Source organism: Podarcis liolepis (genome assembly GCF_965112155.1).
Source record: "Podarcis liolepis genome assembly, chromosome: 8".
In the NCBI taxonomy this organism is placed as follows: Eukaryota; Metazoa; Chordata; class Lepidosauria; order Squamata; family Lacertidae; genus Podarcis; species Podarcis liolepis.
In genome coordinates, this window is record NC_139560.1 from 74,856,400 (window position 1) to 74,877,010 (window position 20,611).

The 20,611-nt window shown below is 42.2% G+C and overlaps 2 protein-coding genes across 4 annotated transcripts in view; both read left to right on the forward strand.

Annotated features, from left to right (window-relative positions):
- CDH18 (cadherin 18) overlaps nucleotides 1-20,611 on the forward strand; it is a 632,508-nt gene that overhangs the window by 418,841 nt on the left and 193,056 nt on the right. The gene's annotated exons all lie outside the window — the stretch shown is intronic.
- On the forward strand, nucleotides 15,411-15,936 carry LOC310714366 (huntingtin-interacting protein K-like). Its single transcript, XM_083519797.1, has one exon. The coding sequence runs from the start codon at nucleotides 15,435-15,437 to the stop codon at nucleotides 15,810-15,812; it is 378 nt and encodes a 125-aa protein (XP_083375923.1). The 5' UTR covers nucleotides 15,411-15,434; the 3' UTR covers nucleotides 15,813-15,936.

Consider the following 20,611-nt stretch of genomic DNA (forward strand, 5'->3'; position numbering starts at 1 on the left):
CGCCATAACTGATGGCAACATATATTTACTAAGTTAGCTTTGCTACTAATTTTATGGGAAATAATCATGCCAGGCATATAGATAAAAGAAGTATGGGCAGTTCCTTATAATTTCTCATTGATGGCATTGACCTTTCCAACCAGTCATTAAACTCAATGCTGTACTCTCCATCAATGCTGCTGACGTATTGCATATCTGAAAGTCCTCCTTATATTTTTGTCATACCCACTTTGGAGCAGCACCATCACAAGAGCAGAATTATTTTGTGTACATAAAAAGATAATAATAATAATAATAATAATAATAATAATAATAATAATAATAATAATAATATATTTTTAAAAAAATTATATCCTGCCCTCCCCAGCCAGAGCCAGGCTCAGGGTGGCTAACACCAGTAAAATTGCAATAAAAACATAATGGGGGGGGAAAACAAATTTAAAATAAGGGGTAAAAAACAAATTAAAATGCAACCTCATTTTAATAGTAGCCCATAGATCAAAACCATAAGGAGAGGGAAACATAAGGGTCAGACTGATATGGTCCACAGAGAAAGAATTGGAACCAGGTCAGAAGCAGGAGAGGCCAAGATAAATCGAAAGAATGATTGCAGAATGGTAAGATACCAGATGCACATGAGCAGGGGGGAATGAACAATTGCCAGCATTTCTCCAAAAGCAAACAGAAAGCATCAAAAGTCGATCATGTTAAGCATGTGAAGTCGATCATGTTAAGCATGTGAAGTCATGATGGAACACATGCCATTATGAGAAATAGATTGGTCTTGAGCTCTGCCAGACTAGAGAACATGTTCCTAGGACTTGCCGATCGTCAGGTCGGTGGTTCGAATCCCTGCGGCGGGGTGCGCTCCCGTTGCTCGGTCTCAGCGCCTGCCAACCTAGCAGTTCGAAAGCACCCCCGGGTGCAAGTAGATTAATAGGGACCGCTTACTAGCGGGAAGGTAAATGGCGTTTCTGTGTGCTGCGCTGGCTCGCCAGATGCAGCTTGTCATGCTGGCCACGTGACCCGGAAGTGTCTCCGGACAGCGCTGGCCCCCGGCCTCTTAAGTGAGATGGGCACACAACCCTAGAGTCGGACACGACTGGCCCATACGGGCAGGGGTACCTTTACCTTTTACATTATGAATAGTCTAATAATAAATATTCTCTAGGTGATGTGAATAGTAAAGTGGACAATGCTAAAACATACCACATAATTCAAGAAAGTCATAAATCAAGAAAACCAACCCCAGCAATAGCCAAACAATAAAACCTGGCCATAAAATCGAACAGAGTGTGCTTCTAGACCATTATTCTTTCCAGGTGGGATTCAGTCCCATACTGACAAATACAGATTGCACACTTAATACTGATATGGAGCTCTTGGGCAACAAACTCAACCTCTCACCAAAATGGAACATTTTGTGGTAAGGAAACTGATGGGAAAATGGAACTTTTGGCTTGATGGAATAGCCGCTACCTCCCTGTAAACAAGTCAGGAGGAATGTTCAGTAAACAGGTTGCCTGGAAGGGACCAGGGACAGTCACAAATCAAATTCCAGGAAACCATCCAACAAAGCTCACAGTTACAGTTACAAAAGCTAAAACCAGCCAAATTGCTGTTTATTTTGCAGAAGCCAAAACAAAATAGTATCAATGATTTTAAAGCAGCCTTTGCCAACCTACTGTTCTGCAGATGTTTTGGCCTATAACGCCTATGGTGGGCACCAGATTGGTGAAGGACACTAGAGAGGAGTTGAATGGCCTTGGAGAACAAAAAAATGTATTTTCCTATCACCGAAAAGACATTAAAGACAGCACCAGATGACTGTGTTAGCCACAAAGGTCCTACCAACCCCAAAGTGGAAAACCTGTGCAGTAATAGCAGTTTGGTGTGTATGTGTGAGGATTTAGATTGCAGATGGGGTGCAGAGGCCAAGAGTTATACCCCAGCTACTTTTTCAGCAACACACACACATACACTAGGGTTATGTAATATATTGATATATTGTCCCAATCCGGTTTGAAGTCTATAGTGTGCTATCAGTTTCATAATTTTTGACCTGGCAATATATAACGAATCGTGATGTGCTTTAGAGCTGGGTGCTATATCATCCCAAACTGGTTTGAAGTCCATATCATGATATTTATTTCATAATTTTTGACCTGGCAATGTATTGTGAATCATGGTGTGTGTGTGTGTTAAGCAAAAATCACAATGTGGGGAAAACCGTGAAACCAACCAATGCTTCTACATAGCTCCATCCTTATTTCAGACATTGTGATATAATAGAATATCGTGATGTTTAGGTGGTGATATATTATGATGTTGAAAACCAAATATCGCCCAGCCCTAGTCATGGTTAGAGTGACCTTAAAAATGTGAAGTAATATGCTGCTCTAAGGTTTCAGTGTAATGAAGACTGGGTGGTGGATCGTGAAGACAATATATCCTGAAAAAAGTGCAAATAATCTGGATTTGTGTTTTTTTTTTAAAAAAAACATATTCATCAACATTTGTTAGCCTCGATGGCCTTAAGAGGATATCAGTCATGTCTATTAAATGTATGTGAACGTTTCTGCATAGCAGGTATTATAGCATATTTTCATTTTAAACCAGACAGTAAGAAGGATTGATTTTAGCCATACAAAATGCTTTAATCTTCTCAGTGAAGGTTTTGCACGTGGCTTATATATATCATGCGTGTAATGATGGACAGAAGGCAGAAAGCACAGCATTCTGATATTTTCACACTGAAAATAGCCTCTTTCCCAGTTTATGGTGGTGATTACAGTGCCACCATCTAATACCCAGCTCTGTAATTAAGCCATCTCAGCTGCTGTTCCTGGAACATGTTCTCTAGTCTGGCAGAGCTCAAGACCAATCTATTTCTCATAATGGCATGTGTTCCATCATGACTTCACATGCTTAACATGATCGACTTTTGATGCTTTCTGTTTGCTTTTGGAGAAATGCTGGCAATTGTTCATTCCCCCCTGCTCATGTGCATCTGGTATCTTACCATTCTGCAATCATTCTTTCGATTTATCTTGGCCTCTCCTGCTTCTGACCTGGTTCCAATTCTTTCTCTGTGGACCATATCAGCTAAACCTCCATTCCCTTTAGGGGAAATGGCAGAGCAGGAAGCAAAGTGCTTGCCATTCCTCTCTCAATAGCAACTTCTGCAAGAAGCTGTGCTGCACAGGTTTGAGCAAAATTGATTCATTTTTGGTAGTGTGGTGAGTGTTTGTCTGTTTGAGGATGCACTTAACGATGTTCCGGTTATACTCCAGTTTCGGATTTAAATATAGAAACGTTAAGGTCTGTCGGTCTGTCTGTCTGTCTGTCTGTCTGTCTTTCTATCTATCTATCTATCCCTCTAATTTGGGGGTGACAATTTTTGCAGAAGGGAAATGTGCATTCCTATAATTGGAGGCTTGCTATTGTATCACTGTCCATCAGATCCATATATCTATATCTACTGCCAGAATATTTTTGCTTCCTTTGAAAATTCATATTGGTAGACTCCTTCTTTTGAAAATCCCCAGATGTCTGCCAAGCAGGAACTTTTGCATTCACCTTGAAATTTCACTTTGAGTGAATTTCAGTGGCAACTTGGGTCCCATGCTGACAACTTTTATAAACAGCTTCTTCACTAGTTCCTGACTCCGAGCTGGACACCCTCGGTGCGGCTGAGAGTCAGCTGATATCTGTAGCACAGCTTGATCAAGAAACCTGCATTGATGTTATTTGGCTGTCCTTATCTAAACGCCTTTTGCTTCCCTTAAATTCCTTGGACACTCGGCTTGAGCAGGAGCTTCGATAGTCATACTAAGATTTTGCTTTAGGTAAAATTCAGTGTTGAAACATTGGATGAAAGCTACTGCACATTCATGCATAAATGACGAAAATGCCAAAAGCAGATATAAAAAATCAGCAACTAGAAAAAAATGTTTTGTTTTGTGACTCTTCAGATGCATACTTTCTCCTTAAATCATAGCCGTCTTGTAGTAGCTGACCCCCAGCCCATAAGGTCAACGCTTCCTAATTTGGTATTGTTGTTGGGCTGAAACAAAAAATCACAATCTTGTGAGTACCCCAATTGTATTATTGGGTTCTGATTTTGTTTGGCATGTCACTGGCAAAGTACCGTATTTTTCGCCCCATAAGACGCACCGGCCCATAAGACGCACCTAGATTTTAGGGGGGGAAATAAAGGGAAAAAATTTTATTTCCCCCCCAGGTGCGCTGCGCTACACCAGGAGCTTGGGGCGTGCGGAGCTCAGCGCGCCCCAAGCTTCTGCGTGCCGGCAAGGTCTCCGCTAGCGTGGGAGAGCCGGGCGCCTCTCCCAGGGCTAGCGGACCCCTGCGCTAATCCAGAAGCTTGGGGCGTGCTGAGATCAGCGCGCCCCAAGCTTCTGCATGCCAGCAAGCAGTCCGCTGCCGCCCCAAGCCTTGCGCACCCGGCGGGACCTCCTGCCGGGTGCGGGAGGCTTGGGGTGGCAGCGGACTGCTTGCCGGCATACAGAAGCTTGGGGCGCGCTGAGCTCAGCACGCCCCAAGCTTCTAGGTGCGCGCAAGCAGTCCGCTGCCGCCCCAAGCCTCGCGCACCCGGCGGGACCTCCTGCCGGGCGCGCGAGGCTTGCAGGCATTCGCCCCATAAGACGCACCCCGATTTCCCCTTCATTTTTGGAGGGGAAAAAGTGCGTCTTATGGGGCGAAAAATACGGTATTTAATAACTAAAATTGCTTCAGGCAGCATATATGTGATGAACAGGTTTTATTTGGACCTGAGCTCTGAAATGCATGTGACAGATAGAAAATATAATGCAGTCTATGGACTGAGATACAGATAAGGATAAATGAGAAAGATATAAGCTATAGATAAGTAGGATGCACAAAGTAGTAGAAGAAAAGCATCTTGACAGCTAAGGTGCTTCTGCACATAGGGAAACGTCAACTTGAAGTACCTTGTTTTGTGAGTGATATTTTCCACCACATCAGTTGCATTCAGAAATGATAATAAAAAAATAGCAGTGCACAATAGTAAATAAATAGCTTTTTGAATGACCCTGATTTACCCTCATCACAAAGATGTAACTGAGTTAAACAAATAAACAGGCGTGTGTTCATCTATAAATAACTACAGAGAGAGAGAGAGAGAGAGAGAGAGAGAGAGAGAGAGGTACCTTGGTTTAGGAATAGCTTAGTTTATGAACAACTTGGATTAAGAATGCTGCAAACCCAGAAGTAGGTGTTTTGGTTTGTGAACTTTGCCTTGGAAGCAGAACATCTTCCATTTCCTGTTGAGTATGTTCCATTTGTAAATTGAGTCCCCTGCTGCTATGGGAAAGCACACCTTGGTTTAAGAACACTTTGGTTTAAGAATGGACTTCTGGAATGGATTAAGTTCGTAAACTAAGGTACCACTGTGGGTGTAGAAAACCAGGTATTCAATCATGATGCACTTAGACCAGTGTTAAATTGACTTAGGAGCCTTAACCTTAGTGTGTCTAAACTGGCTTAAACGGCTTGGAAACTTTTTAGACTGCATGCACAGACAGCAAACACAGTGCCCTCCAGATTGATTGATTGATTGATTGATTGATTGATTGATTGATTTTGGAGTGCAAATCTCCATCAACCCCAGAATGGCTTGCTATCTCTGGCCTACAGGCTTCCCTCTGATCAGTAACTTACTCTAGAGTTGTATCAGGGCAGGGGGGAAATGACATTTAACATGGGCTCAGGAATGGGGGTCTGGACAGCGACATTGCTGCTGCTCCTTGGACTGGTGTGGAGGCAGGGTGTTGATGAGGTCAAGATTACATGGGCACACCAACAAAGCCAAACTGGTGCTTCTGCCAAAGTGTTCTCACTGCCACCATGTCCCCTCTGTGTTGTCCCGGTATGCAAGAGCCACACACCTGTTGGAAGGGTGGCTTGGCCCCCCTGCCCTGCCCTGCCCTGCCCTGCCAGCTGCCTTATAACACATAACACATAAGCCTAGGTCCCTTATGTGTTCCAGGAATATGTGTTTCTTTTCCCCTGCCCAAAAGACTGCAGCCAATGTAGATTCTTTTCATTGTGTGTACAAGCTACTATAAAGAATGGGCTGCAGTGTAAATTGGTTTCTCCTTTGGAATTCTCTCCCACATTGACAGCATTCACACATCACAAGCAGAACAGAGGATGCTCAACTTTTGGTGTCATGTATGAAAAATGCTCTCAAGTGCAGCAGCCAATTAACTTATGGACATACCTGCAAGTCCCTGTCCCCACTATCACATTTTACATTGGTTGATGTCTCTCTCAAAGATCAGCCCTGCCAAGATGGGCAACAAAACTTGAAGCCAATAATACTGATGTCCGGAGTGTATAACACTTTTACACCTCACTGTTTGCACTCCTCCAATGTGTGGCGGATTTGTTCAAAGTGGGGAAATAGTGAAAACTATATTAGTGTTGATCCAGTTGAATTATGGCTAATGTTATGAGTTTGCGCTTCTAAAGACCTGATTGCAAGGATCACTGTAAGAGTTGTAGACTACCACAGGTTGTCCTAGGCTATCCTTGTGCACCATCACTATTGCAGATATCAATATTGTGCAGCATGATGCAATTGGATGCATAAAAGCTCACTCTTTTTGGAATAAAAATTGTCCAGACACATAATTGTGATTCAAAGCTTTACTAACCAGAACTTCTTCAAAACAGGTACAGAAACAATCAATGATACATCCAAATAATTCCATAAAGCACACACTTATCTAAGCATAGGTTTCTATTCTTAAACGAATAACATAATTATGATCAGAGCAAAAAATCAAAGGTCTGTCTCTCCCATAGCTTGCATTAGCCTGCATCCAGTCTAAGGCTATACAGCTCCTGGAGAGGCTCATTATCACATCATTATCTCACTGGGAACAAAAGGCAAAGGCAACTCCATTTAAAAATTGAGATTTGCAATTGAATACCTTGATCACATGATCCAAGGTTAAACACTCACATGAGTGCTAGCAGAGACACCAACAGTTAATTATCAACTCAGAAGCTTAGAGAGCTTCAGTGTGCTTCAATGGAATTTTCTAATGTTAAATCTTTTCAGCAATATACGTACAGGCACTCTCCATTTCAGTGTCAATTGAACAATTATACTTAACAATCACTCCCTTTGAGTGCTGCAGAAGAGCTACTGAATAAGATTTTTTAAGGGACAGAAAGAGGACTACACATGGATAGGGAAGAAATATGACCCCTTTAGGCTCCAGCCTGGGTGCTGTTCATTATCTTCATAGCCAGGAAAAGTGGTACCAGAATATGTGTTGCTGTTCCATAATACAAGCTTGTCTAGCTTGTGACCTATCAGTCTGCTCACAGCCTGCCAGCCATGTTTGGAAGTCTGCAAAGGACTTGATATCTCCCTTTCCCCCATTCTTTCCTGGGGGCTTTTCCTAAACATGGTGAGCTAGCATATATTCCCTGGTTTGGGTGTGATAGTTCACAGTTTGAAGAGGCCTACTCTAAGTAGTAAAGGGTTTGCTAGTTTTTCAAAGCTGGTATAAGCAAATGTATATGGTGTCCTAGATTTCATAGCAGTGTGACAGTTAAAAGTAACTCAGAAGAAATAGGCTGTGAGATTATTTTGCTCCAGCCGTGTTCCTCTTCAGTTGTAGATTGAGAAATCACTTTTATTTACCTTTTAAGAAATAACCACTAGTAAGACAGGAAGGGCAAAGAAGCACACCTGAGACATCCGTAAAATGGTCAGCTGAAGAAGAAAGAATGTTTCACTTAAAATAAGGTTTGAGTGCTTTAAGCAACATAAAAAAGCACCCTGTCTTTATTCTTGTTGACAATTGCTGCAATATTGCAACAAGCAAGGCTATGTCGGTATGCTATTCTCTCGGCTACAGTTTGAGGCTGGTAAACAACTATTTCTTAGGGCCATGAAAAGTGCTGGCAAATATAGAGCAGGACATATATTAATGGACTAATTTGTCCAGCTCTAATGTGGCCATTCCAGTTTATTACTTGGGCAGTATTATTCCGAGCACTTATTGCAAGGCTCACTCCTTGTAACAGTCACAGTTAGGGTATTCACCGCTAGTTGACAATGCAACAGAGCCACTCCAGACTGCTAATTGCTTAATAAATGTAACCAAACATCTTCAGTGCTTGACTCAACCTAATTGCTTTTCAGTGTCATAGTGCAGTAATGTAGAAGGTCACAATAACTGCTTAATGGACAAAGTGGTTGTTGAAAACGTAGGCAGGAATGCCAAAGAGAAGTATATAATGTTAATGTGGGGTTAGATAAAGCACCAAGTCGGTGGTTTAAACAATTCTCTGGTTTAAATGGTGTACATTGTGTGCACTGACATAATACAAATGGCTCCTTAGTTTTCTGCTAGCAAATGGGCACGATTTCGACTGTTCTCCTTAATATTATGGTTTTTGCTATTATGTTGGTCAGCGACTCTACAACTTGAACCAGGAACCTCATATTTGTCAAAAATTGATCTGATAGTTGTAGCTAACAGGACCAGTGGTCAGGGATGATGGGAGTTGCAGTCCCAAAATATCTGGAGGGCTGAGTTTGCCTATGCCTGCCCTAAATGGCCTCGGCCCAATATACCTGAAGGAGCATCTCCACACCCATCATTCTGCCCAGACACCGAGGTCCAGCTCCAAGGGCCTTCTGGCGGTTCCCTCACTGCGAGAAGCAGCGTTACAGGGAACCAGGCAGAGGGCCTTCTCAGTAGTGGCGCCCGGCCTGTGGAATGCCCTCCAATCAGATGTCAAAGAAATAAACAAATATCTGACTTTTAGAAGACATCTGAAGGGAGTTTAGGGAAGTTTTTAATGTTTGAAGATTTATTCTGTTTTTAATCCTCTGTTGAAAGCTGCCCAGAGTGGGTGGGGAAACCTAGCCAGATGGGTGGGGTATAAATTATTATTATTATTATTATTATTATTATTATTATTATTATTATTATTACAAACAGCTCATTATGTAGCTAAAATTATCCCTGTATTTCTGAGTCACTGGACTTTGTGGCCCCAGTGCAAAAACACTGCATGTAGCAAAGTAGCAAGGCAGTAGAAAGGCAGACTAGAATTTTTCTCCCCAACACTGTGCAGGAAGTGGGGTTCAATTGTATGATGCCCCACCTGATTTTCTACGATGCAGGGACTGTAGTGTTAACGCCCCCACTTGTAAGAGCAGCCATACTGATGAAATACATCAGAAATGTCTCACCTCACATTTACCTTTAACATTTTAAGTGTGAGACCTTATGATTCCACCACTCTCAACATAACCCATTGTCAGATTTTAGAAGCTTTATTACCTACATTCGTTTTATCACTTGACGTTAGCTTTCCTCACCTCCCTCCTTATTGTCCATGCATTTCATACTAAATTATGGTTTAGATGATTGGGCATGACAGCAAAGTGACCTCTTATCTAAATCATGCTAAATGTAATGGAAAGCTGTTATCACATCATATCTGTAAAGGTCAACCTTCTTTAAAAGTGGGAAAATGAAAATACAGCGTTAGCTGGCAGTGGATTCACATCACCTCAGAAATTAATTTAGGCTCCTTTTTTCAGCAGCAGCCTGTCTTTTGGGTGGGCATAATGTTAAGGAGAAGGAAAATGTAATGCCCAAGTCATTGGCATGAATTTTAGGAGGGAGTGAAAGAGGTTTGGTAAGAAGGGAATGAGTATAATGTTATTTCCTTCTTTAGATGCTTTTTGAAGGGGGAGAAGAAAGTAAAAAATGCTGATTTCAGCGCGCGCAGGCTTCGGGATGCCGGCAACTCTCCGCAAGCAGCGGGAGCGCTCCCGCTGCTTGCGGAGAGGTCCGCGAAGCCTGGAGAGCGAGAGGGGTTGGTGCGCACCGACCCCTCTCGCTCTCCAGGCTTCAGCGAAAGTCTGCATTCGCCCCATAGGACGCACACACATTTCCCCTTCATTTTTGGAGGGGAAAAAGTGTGTCCTATAGGGCGAAAAATACGGTAATTATCTGCTGCTTCCTTTAAGCCATGCAATGGAATAACCTGCAGATACGGGTAAGAATCATCTGAATTACTACAAATCAGGGATTTGAACACAAAACTCTAAAACTGGTTAGCAGGGCTATACTTGGTCAATGGCAACCAATACCTATCTGTATTTTAGGGGAGAGGAATGCAGAGGCTCATGAGTGATTAGAACAAGGCCAGCCATGGCATAGATATATTTATATGTTATCTACATTTTACTTGTTCTTGTTAAAATATTGGGAGTCAGGGAACCACCCCCCCCCCGATCCACTACAAATAACCCAGAGATGACCCCAGACCTCCTAAACTCTTTTGTCAACCTCTGATCAAAGCAAGTAAAAATGTACAGTGGTACCTCGGGTTACATACGCTTCAGGTTACAGACTCCGCTAACCCAGAAATAGTGCTTCAGGTTAAGAAATTTGCTTCAGGATAAGAACAGAAATCGGGCTCCGGTGGCATGGCAGCAGCAGGAGGCCCCATTAGCTAAAGTGGTTTTCAGGTTAAGAATAGTTTCAGGTTAAAAACGGACCTCCGGAATGAATTAAGTACTTAACCCGAAGTACCACTGTAGTTTAAACTAAAAGCATTTGAGCATGAATGCTGTGAGGGTCAGGCTGTGGCCACAAGCAACAGCACCCAAATCTAAACATCGAGTGTTTCCAGCTCATGATCCTTGAGCCCAGTGCTTAGTTAGCTGGTACATGATATGGAGCAAACAGAAAAAAAAAAAAGCATCCCTCTGTTGACCAGGAAAAATAAAAAGGCCAGGCTCCTAGACTTTATAGCTGGCCTGGCCAATCCAGAAGGTTCATATTGCTTGCTGATTTCAGGAACCAGTATAACAAGTCATTGTTCCCTTCTGCATTGTCATTAGGTTCTGAGGCCTGAGTACAGGAAATTCATGGTGGATTATTAGATAGAGGGACATGGGTGGTGCTGTGGTCTAAACCACTGAGCCTCTTGGGCTTGCCGATCAGAAGGTTGGCGGTTCAAATCCCCATGATCGAGTGAACTCCCGTTGCTCTGTCCCAGCTCCTCCCAACCTAACAGTTCGAAAGCACACCTGTGCAAGTAGATAAATAGATATCACTCCGGCGAGAAAGTAAATACTGTTTCTGTGCACTCTGGTTTCCGTCATGGTGTTCTGTTGTGCCAGAGGCGGTTTAGTCCTGCTGGCCACATGACCCGGAAAGCTGTCTGTGGACAAACGCCGGCTCCCTCGGCCTGAAAGTGAGATGAGCGCCGCAACCCCTTAGTCACCTTTGGCTGTACTTAACCATCCAGAGGTCCTCTGCCTTTCACCATTAGTTTCATATTACAGGGTTCTGGGTTAAGCCTTGGAGTTGCCGACAGTCATTGGCAGCAAGTCTATCTAGTAAAAAAAACACAGTTCTGAATTTCAAATAATAAAATTAGCTGCTTAAGAAAGATGGGAACATCTTTCAAAAACTATTTTATTACTTCAGGATGCTAAAATGGAAATAAAAAAGAAAGTTTTATGCAAGCACCACATGCCTTCCAAAGCCTCTTCTATTATCTTGCATTTCTGATGGACCCAAGGCTCCTGAGACATCTATTTCTTTTTCTAACATGCTCCTCAATATACCTGCATTACTAATTTAAGCCCATGTAAGTGTTGTGGCTTTCTCTCATAATTGCAGTTTGGCAAGTGCAAGGCAAAACCTTATGAGAGATTCCTACCCTGCTCCTTTAGGACTTCGGACTGAGGGAGAATTTTGTTTGGTCTGCATTTTTAAAGTGTATAAACATAATTTGCACCTTGCATTCAGAAATGCATACATTGAGAAAAAATGTGTATTTAAATATAAACACATATTTGCAATAAATACATATTTAAGCATGCATTTAAATATGCATTAAAAAACCCTGCAGATAAAACTTGGGCTACAGTCATATCAGCTAAATTCTAGTTTGGTGATGGAAGAGGATTTTGGAGAGATGCTTCCATTTGGCAAAAATAGGTGACTTGAAAGTAAGAATTCTGCTTTCACAATGAGTTCCATTCAGCCAGCTGCTACTCAGAAGGAAATGAATGTCAGGTGTTTACCAAACTTTCCACCAGTGATCCAGTAGCAGTAAGTTTGAAGATGCTGTATTTTACAGTATTTGATGATTGCAAACTATTGCGCTGATAATGGAAGATTAATGCATGATTCTCATCTTGCTCCCTAAGGGGATGTTCTTTGATCAGGAGGTGATTGTGTTTCAAAATGAAAATGAAAACTTGTCTGAAACCCAAGAATATTGCTTTGTAAGAAGGCATAACATGTAGCAAAGTGTCCGGATAAATGACGCGCCTTTACAAAATTGATAGACACCAGACAAAGTAATATAGTTTCTGCAAAGGAATGGTCTTGGATCCATAAGTGGGCAGCCAGTAGGTTGTATGTGAGTTTCTAGACTCTAAGCAGCACATAGGAGGAACAGCGCAACACAGGGAACTGAGTCAGTTTTAGCTCAGAGGAACTTGTGAGGAGTCATAAACAGGATTTCAGTGTGAAGATGGGAATTGATGTTAACAGTGGCTTGTTACAAACAGTGGTTTCCAATGGATTTAGGGGCCACATTTTGCTGTAAAAATACTGCAAAAACTAGACTGGAATTGGTCATGGGAGCTGGAGTAGCAATTTGCTTCCAGCCTGCATGTAAAGACCCAATTGACTCTTTTGCCCTTGCCCTATTCAGTACATATGAACTAAGGCCACTGTATAAAATCACCCTGCATATTTCTCTCACTTCTGGTATTGAGGCAGTGGGGTGAAAATACTGCCCACTCATAGCATTGGAACATGGGAAATGCAAGACAACCTTAACACGTGTGCCCAGACTCTCTTATTTGGCAAGATGGGAATGGTTTTGCTATCCACTTGCCCCGATTTGCAATGCAGCTTCCAAAGTCATGCCAAATGTGCACAGCATTTTCATAATGGATTTGGATCCATCCCTTTATGGGGTGTTAGGGGAGGTGGGTTTTGGAGGGCATTCTGATGAAATTTTAAAATCAACTGGTATCCCATGGTTTCTCCCCAAGATTCTGCCTGGATCTGAATTCAAGAGCATTACATACTAGATAACCAGTATAGAAATTGGAGGTCTACTGTGGTTCTAGCTTGATACCCAAACCCATGGAAGTAACTACTTGTAGGGGGTGCTGTAAATACAGTATTTGTGATTTTCTGCTTCCACGGCTTAAACCACGCATTCACTTTTCTGCATTAGTCCCAATCTGTGAAACACAAAGTAGTGACTGAATGTACAAGATCAATTAAACAAGTCACAAATGATGTTTGTGATGAACATTGATGATTGAGATCTGCATTGCAAAACTGGCTATGAACTTTTGCCCGGCAAGTCTCCTGGATATGCAATTCCAATATGTAAGAAGGTGGAAATACATATGAAAACAGCACCGGTTAACTGTTTGAGGTAAGGAACGGAGAGTTGAAGGTGGGATTAAGCCATCCATGTTCCTCTCACCGCCCAACTGATAAATAAGAATACTAGTGAGTATCCAACAGCTAGCATTTAAACTAGGGAAAATGCACATAGCACCACTAACATGAAATTGCACTAAAGCCCTTTTCTGCGTATGTATGGCCCAAGATCAGGGAGATTATGTATCTGACTTTTTTCAAAATGCCCAGCTCTATAGAGAGTCCATAGGAAACAACAGCAAAAGTTAGTGGGAAATGACTGACTTTCCCCTCCCCCCACCCATAAATGATTATATGCTACTGAATCACTTTTCTAGTGAAGGTGAGAGTGATGCCATCTATAAGCTGAGAGGAGGGAAAGGTACCTTTTTGAATGTGAAAGAGCTTCTCAAAGTCATTTTCAACCTAAGAACTACCAAAGGAATTTTTATTGTTTTTTTCAGCTTTAGGGAGCCATCAGCGTTTTTGTGATGTAAGCAGACATTGTGCAAAACCCTGATTTTCTGCCAGGCCTATTTGCATGCCTGAAAACTGGCAGATTTTCTGCTAAATAAAAGGCAAAGAGGCTACCATGCTTAACTGACCTGAAACAAAAAGGGTCAAGAATTAATACAGGAACACAGACACTGAGCATCAAGAACTTTGTATATATTCACTCCCTTACATCATTGACTATTAGAGGAGAAAAATGTGTATCTATGCATATGATTCTTCTCTATTTCTCTGGGTAGTTTGTTTATGTTACTCTGTACGGAAGGTAATGATTCATGAGCCAGATCTGAAACATCTTGACTTCTCTGTAATTGCTTCCTCACCTCATTAGATCCTCTGCATGCATGGCTTCTTTCAATTGTTGTATCAAAATTAGGTAAAATGCTCACAAACACATCCGTTTTATGTTCAAGGGCACTTACGCTATTTTTAATTACAATAAAAATTGGCGAGGCACCGGGGAACAAATTTTACTGGTGAGGGACATATCTTTGGAAAAGCCTTTTTTTTTTTTTTTTTTTTTGCTACACCCCAGTGGCTCAAGCATAATTTAGGTGGGGAAGAACAAGGGCCCTGTTGAAATGCAAGAATGCCCATGTTTACTGATGACTTACTAAACATCAAGACAGAGAAGTATGTAAATTCTTCAAGGGTATTGTCAGATAGGACTATGCTGCCAGAGCAAAAACAGAATTCTGTTCATGGTTGGGGAAGTCCCTGAATTCCTTCCTTTCAAAACTGGATGGTTCAGTGCAGTTAGGAGGACAACGCTCGGGGTTAGAGTTGCTACAGACATTTCTCCTGAAATGAATGTGGAATTGAATTTGGGAGTGAAATATCATGAAATATCAGAGGAATAATAAAGGAGTCTAAAATATATTGATAAACCCACCCCTTGTCTATCACCCAGTCTGACCTAAAGTGAAATCTTGAAAGTACATTTGGATGTCATTTCCCATGTAAAACGTTCAAGGAATTCTGATGGAAGCCAATGTTTTCTTTTGAGAAGAGTAACAACATTTCTGGGAGTGGTTCTATACATCCTGGCCAATAGCCCTTACCTTAAAGCGAAATGCCTGAGGTGAAAGGTGTTCTAAACACTGTTTCCTCAATCTCCCCTCTTCACCTTTTCCTTTCTCTTAGAACTAGTTGATACATTTGATAGAAATAAATGGTAAACCTTTTTCTGGATGGTGGCACTTCAGACTGCAGGTAGGGGCTTCTGTTTTTACATAGTCATATGCAGTGCTTTTTTCCTGGGGGTACACATACCCCTAAACATTTTGTGAATCTCAGTTTGGCCTCATTGAGGGGCAGTATTTCAATATGAGTAGGAAAATGAGAGTACCCCTAAACATTGTTTTAGAAAAAAAGCACTGGTGGCTTCCGGAAGCGCGCCTTACCATGTGACGAGCGCGGAAGGCAGACAGAGTGATGGCAGCTGAAGGGGATCTTGAGCTTGAGTTAGAAGCGGAGCCCAATGGCTCGGCAGGCAGCGGAGAGCAACCAGCCGAGAAGCCGTGGAAGCACGACAGCGGAGCGGCTGACCTTGAGCGCATCACCGACTACGCAGAGGAGAAAGAGATCCAGAGCTCCAACTTGGAAACAGCGATGTCAGTGATTGGAGACCGAAGATCCAGAGAGCAGAAAGCAAAGCAGGAGCGGGGAAAAGAACTGGCCAAAGTCACAATCAAGAAAAAAGATTTGGAGTTGATTATGAACGAGATGGAAATATCCAGGGCAGCAGCAGAACGCAGCTTGCGAGAACACATGGGGAACGTGGTGGAAGCACTGATTACCCTCACCAACTGAGGGCCAGTTGCTAGATGGACTTTTGAGGAGCAAGGGAAGGAGATAGCCTCTCTTTGGCCCATTCTGCATAGGTTCTTTGCATATGGTATTTTAAAGCTGCTGGAATAAATATTCCAGGTTTTTTTTTGAAGAAAAAGCACTGGTCATATGAAAGAAACACTTGCTGTTTCTTGGGCAGGGCATTAGCCTGACTCCTCCCTGTAAAGGCAGAATTCTATGGTTGAAGCAACTTTAAATCAGTGCCGCCTTCACGACCAAAAATATTAGTTTAAGGAAAAAGAGCTTCTGGCAGAAGCAAAGTGCAATAGCATGTGTTCTTTGAATGCTCTTCCCTCTTCGTGCTCCAGTTTTGTATGGTTAAGGCTGAAATCCTATAGATGTTTTCCCTTGGAGCCCGGTAGGGCTTGCTTCTGATTTCACTGCACAGTGCTTTGCAGAAATACAATGCAGTGTGTGGCTATGGTGACCAATAGGCATTAATTGCAAGTTTTCCAACTCCACGTTAAATAATAACGAATTGAAAAATATATATGCAGAGATATTGGAATTTCTATTGTAATTGGAATAAGTTATTTTGATGCCCTGCTTTGATGTCCTTTGTCATATTGATACTGAGAAGGACTAGGAGTAGTAATCCTGGAATCATTATTCGAGGAGAAAAAGACAGAAAGACTGTTACTGAGGGAGGGAGCTCTCTTCCTACTTATGCCAAGCAATGGTGGAGTCTCAGGTCAACTGTATGCAAAGGTGCATCCTTCTGAGTTTGCTTCCTGCCTAGGAAGTTTGCAGAGAGGAGGAATGGAGATGTCTTATTTAAATTAAAATAACATTGAAAGATAGAAAGATAGAAAGAAAGAAAGAAAGAAAGAAAGAAAGAAAGAAAGAAAACAACATTCAGGCTTTCATCTTTTAAAAGAATCAAACTCAGCACTGAATCTGTTCTGATAGATCAGCAATTAACTTGCTGGAATTCATGGAGCTGTTATCTTTTTCTAGTCAAATGTAACAGAAGAGAGAGGGTGGGTGGGGTGGGGTTGTTGATGTTTTAGAAGGTTGCTCTTTACACCTTTGAGTAATTTCTGCTATCTTTGCTGTTTGTAAGAAGAAAACCTTGAGGGCTTCATTGTACTATCCCAATGCACTGTTGCAATTGCCCCACCATCAGCTCATTTGTGTGTTTGTTCAGAGAGCAGAATTAGTGCACAATGTAGCAAAAATACCTAGTTTTTATTACAGGTGGGGAAGGGACATGATAAAATAACAATAACAATAATAATTTTATTATTTATGCCCCGCCCATCTGGCTGGGTTTCCCCAGCCACTCTGGGTGGCTTACAGCATATATAAAAACATAATCAAACATCAGATATTAAAAACTTTCCAATACAGGGCTCCCTACAGATGTCTTCTAAAAGTTGTGTAGTTCTTTATCTCCTTAACATCTGAAAGGAGGGTGTTTCACAGGGAGGGAACCACTAGCGAGAAGGCCCTCTGCCTGGTTCCCTGCAACTTCGCTTCTTGCAGTGAGGGAACCAGCAGAAGACCTTCTGAGGAGGACCTCAGTGTCTGGACTGAGCAAAGGGGGTGGACACGCTCCTTCAGGAAAAGCACAAAGGCGGTGCTTATGCATAGAAGGATTGGAATGGCACTCATCAGCACCATATTTTCCTCTATTGGAATTCATATGAACAGTTCCTGGGAATGGCATTCCTGCACACACTATCCTGTGCTTATCCATCTCTCCCTCACCTGCATACAGATTACCTAGGGAAGGAGCAGAGGAGAACATTAGGATTCTGTTCCTGATTCACTGGAAAAATGCATTGGGATTCTTTTGGGAAGGGGAGGTTATCAGGATTTCATTGAATCATGTTTGCATTTCTCTGCATGTAGGCATTCATGTCATCCCAGTATGGGTACAGGGCCCTGTGTACAGGTATACATACTTTTTCACATTTATACCCCATCGTTCCTTTTAAGGAGCACAATGTGGCAAAACATGAGAGCCACCCCATGTTATCCCCTCTCAACAGCTCAATGAGGTAGTTGGAGCCAGATGTGTGTGTGACTCATCAAAAGCTTTATGGCTAAGTACGTATTTAGTCTCAGGCATCCCTGGTTCAATTCCAGTTATTCTAACCACAACTCTGTGTGTCTTAGTCCTTCTACAGTTCAGTGTTTAGAGAGGCTTCTATTATTGAGAGTTCTGTGGATTGATGAGGTCTGCTAGAAGAAGCTGGCATCTTTCAAGGGGAATAAAAGATCATAAACATTACTTCTCGAATTATAGCTTGATGGATGCTCTGTTACACGCTGAACATTCAGGACGCTTATATGAAAAGAGGGAGTTTAAGAGCTGGGGAATTCGACAGCGAAGCGTAGGAAGCTAACGTTAAAACTTTGTCGCATTATGGTTGTTAAGGAAAAAGACTTACTGTGAATTTTGAAGGTGAGTTCTCTGTGGCTCCTGGCTGGAAGAAAAGTAGCAGTATGGAATTGGGAGGAAAAGGCTGACATAAAATGAGGATAGACAAAATAAAGGATAAAATAGGGATGGGCAAATCTGTCCATTTGATCCTCTCACTTTTAAATTTTTCCAGTTTGCTTACCTGCTCTTTTAGGGGACGCGGGTGGCACTGTGATCTTAACCACAGAGCCTAGGGCTTGCCAATCAGAAGGTCAGTGGTTCGAATCCCCGTGATGGGGTGAGCTCCCATTGTTCAGTCCCAGCTCTTGCCCACCTAGTGGTTCAAAAGCACATCAAAGTGCAAGTAGATAAATCGGTACCACTCTGGCAGGAAGGTAAACGGCATTTCCGTGTGCTGCTCTGGTTTGTCAGAAGTGGCTTAGTCATGCTGGCCACATGACCCAGAAGCTGTCTGCAGACAAATGCTGGCTCCCTCGGCCTATAGAGCGAGATGAGCACCGCAACCCCAGAGTTGTCTGTGACTGGACCTAATGGTCAGGGGTAACTTTTACCTTTACCTTAACCCCCTTCCAGATCAAGTTGAATACTACATATCCAGACTAGAGAACCATCCACTAAGGATGCCTCAGTCTTATCTGGATTGAGCTTCATTTGATTAGCTCTCAACCAGTCCAAATTGGCAGACAATTCTAATTTTATTTATTTTGTTTTCTTTAAACATTTTACGTGCCACTTAACTACAATAGTTTCTAAGCTGTTTACAAAAATAATGTGTTAAAGCACCTCCAGAATAGATTTCTCAGAATATAAATAACAATGGCATACTTACATGCACACACAATTGATTTGAGGGAGAAAGGCGGTTGTATTTTTGAGGGGAGAAGGAAGCTGGATCCATATGGCTTATCTATTTCTTTGAAGAATGAATTCCCACACAATTATTTTAGCTCATGTAAATGTTCTCTCAAATAACTCCCACAAATAACAGTGATATGGAAATCATTTATACTAGGCTATTTCAAAACTATGGGTAGGTAAACAACAACAGCAGCAGCAGCAGCAACAAAAATCTGTTAGTGTCTGCTTATTCAACAAGACAGTAACCTCATGTGCCTTCTGGCCATATTCTGGGGTCCAGGTTCCTGTGAAGTGACTTAGCTGCACAAATGGGTCTGAGCACAGGCTCCTTTCATTCTGTGTACACACAGAGACCTACGTTGGAGATTTGGAGAGCAATGCATATGGGCACAAGTCTGTTGGGTGCCTGGTATGTTAAAAAGAAAGACAACCCAGATTTTAATTTACATGGAAAATAGGGGGACTAGTCCACTTCTGTAATGATTTCACACCTGACATATTGCTGAAGTGCTTTTTCAGTGCTAAAACCAGGCTTGAAACTAGACTAGAATGGATCTAGATAATCATAATTTTCCTGAGGGAGAGAGCTCCTGTCTCCATGTAGTTTGCATGTGTGTGTGTGTGTGTGTGTGTGTGTAGAGGAGTGTATTCTCCCTCCCCGCTTCTTCATCTATGAAGCAACCATCCTAGTGGAGTGCAATTCTGTCTTCCAGACATTATTGCACTACAGCTCCCTTCATCTGTGACCATTGGCCATGCAGGCTGGGACTGGTAAGAATCATTGTCCAAAAATATCTTTCAGGGGAAGAATGTTTTAGAGTATATGCAGCTACCGAATATGACATTGTGGCTGCTTGACAGCTTATTTGCTTCACCACAGATAGAGTTAGTTTTAAATCCGTCCCCCCCTTTGCCTTGCTCCAGCTGTCTCTTGGGCTATTATTTGTTGTTCTTGAAGGTGCTGCTTTATTTATTTATTTGCTTGGCAGCAACTGCTGTTGGGAGGAAAAGAGACTTTTTTTTTAGCTTCTGAGAACCCTTCAGCATTGTCTTGTCTCCTTATTTTAAATTCCTCACTTTGATTCCCTTCACTTGTTGGGATTTCACCAAGGGAGGAAGGCAGTGTTGGGTTTCACTAACTCCTGGATATATGTTGGCATCTGTAATCTCTCCCTGTGTTTATTCACCTGAGATTCCAGTACTGAATTCAGGAGTTCATCCCCACCCCTCCTCCTTGGAGGCCAAGCATGAGTTAATCTTCACGTTAGTTTGGTTCCATTCCTCTGCACAGTACAGAATGGATTTTGCCCTTGTGTGAGTAGAATACCATTAACGGAGGAGGCTATAGGGATGCCAAACTGCATAGTTCTTGGCCTATTTCACCCCTTAGACCCAGGTGATATAGTTTTCAAGCAGTGTAAACTTCTGACTTTTTAAAATGCCATCTGGATTGTTTATTGAGAGAGTGAGGAGAAAGTCCTGAAAGCAGGCAGAATTGGCTGTGTGAAAATTA

Coding starts and splice junctions, on each gene's coding strand:
- LOC310714366 (XM_083519797.1), top strand. CDS start 15,435: ATGGCAGCTGAAGGGGATCTTGAGCTTGAGTTAGAAGCGGAGCCCAAT.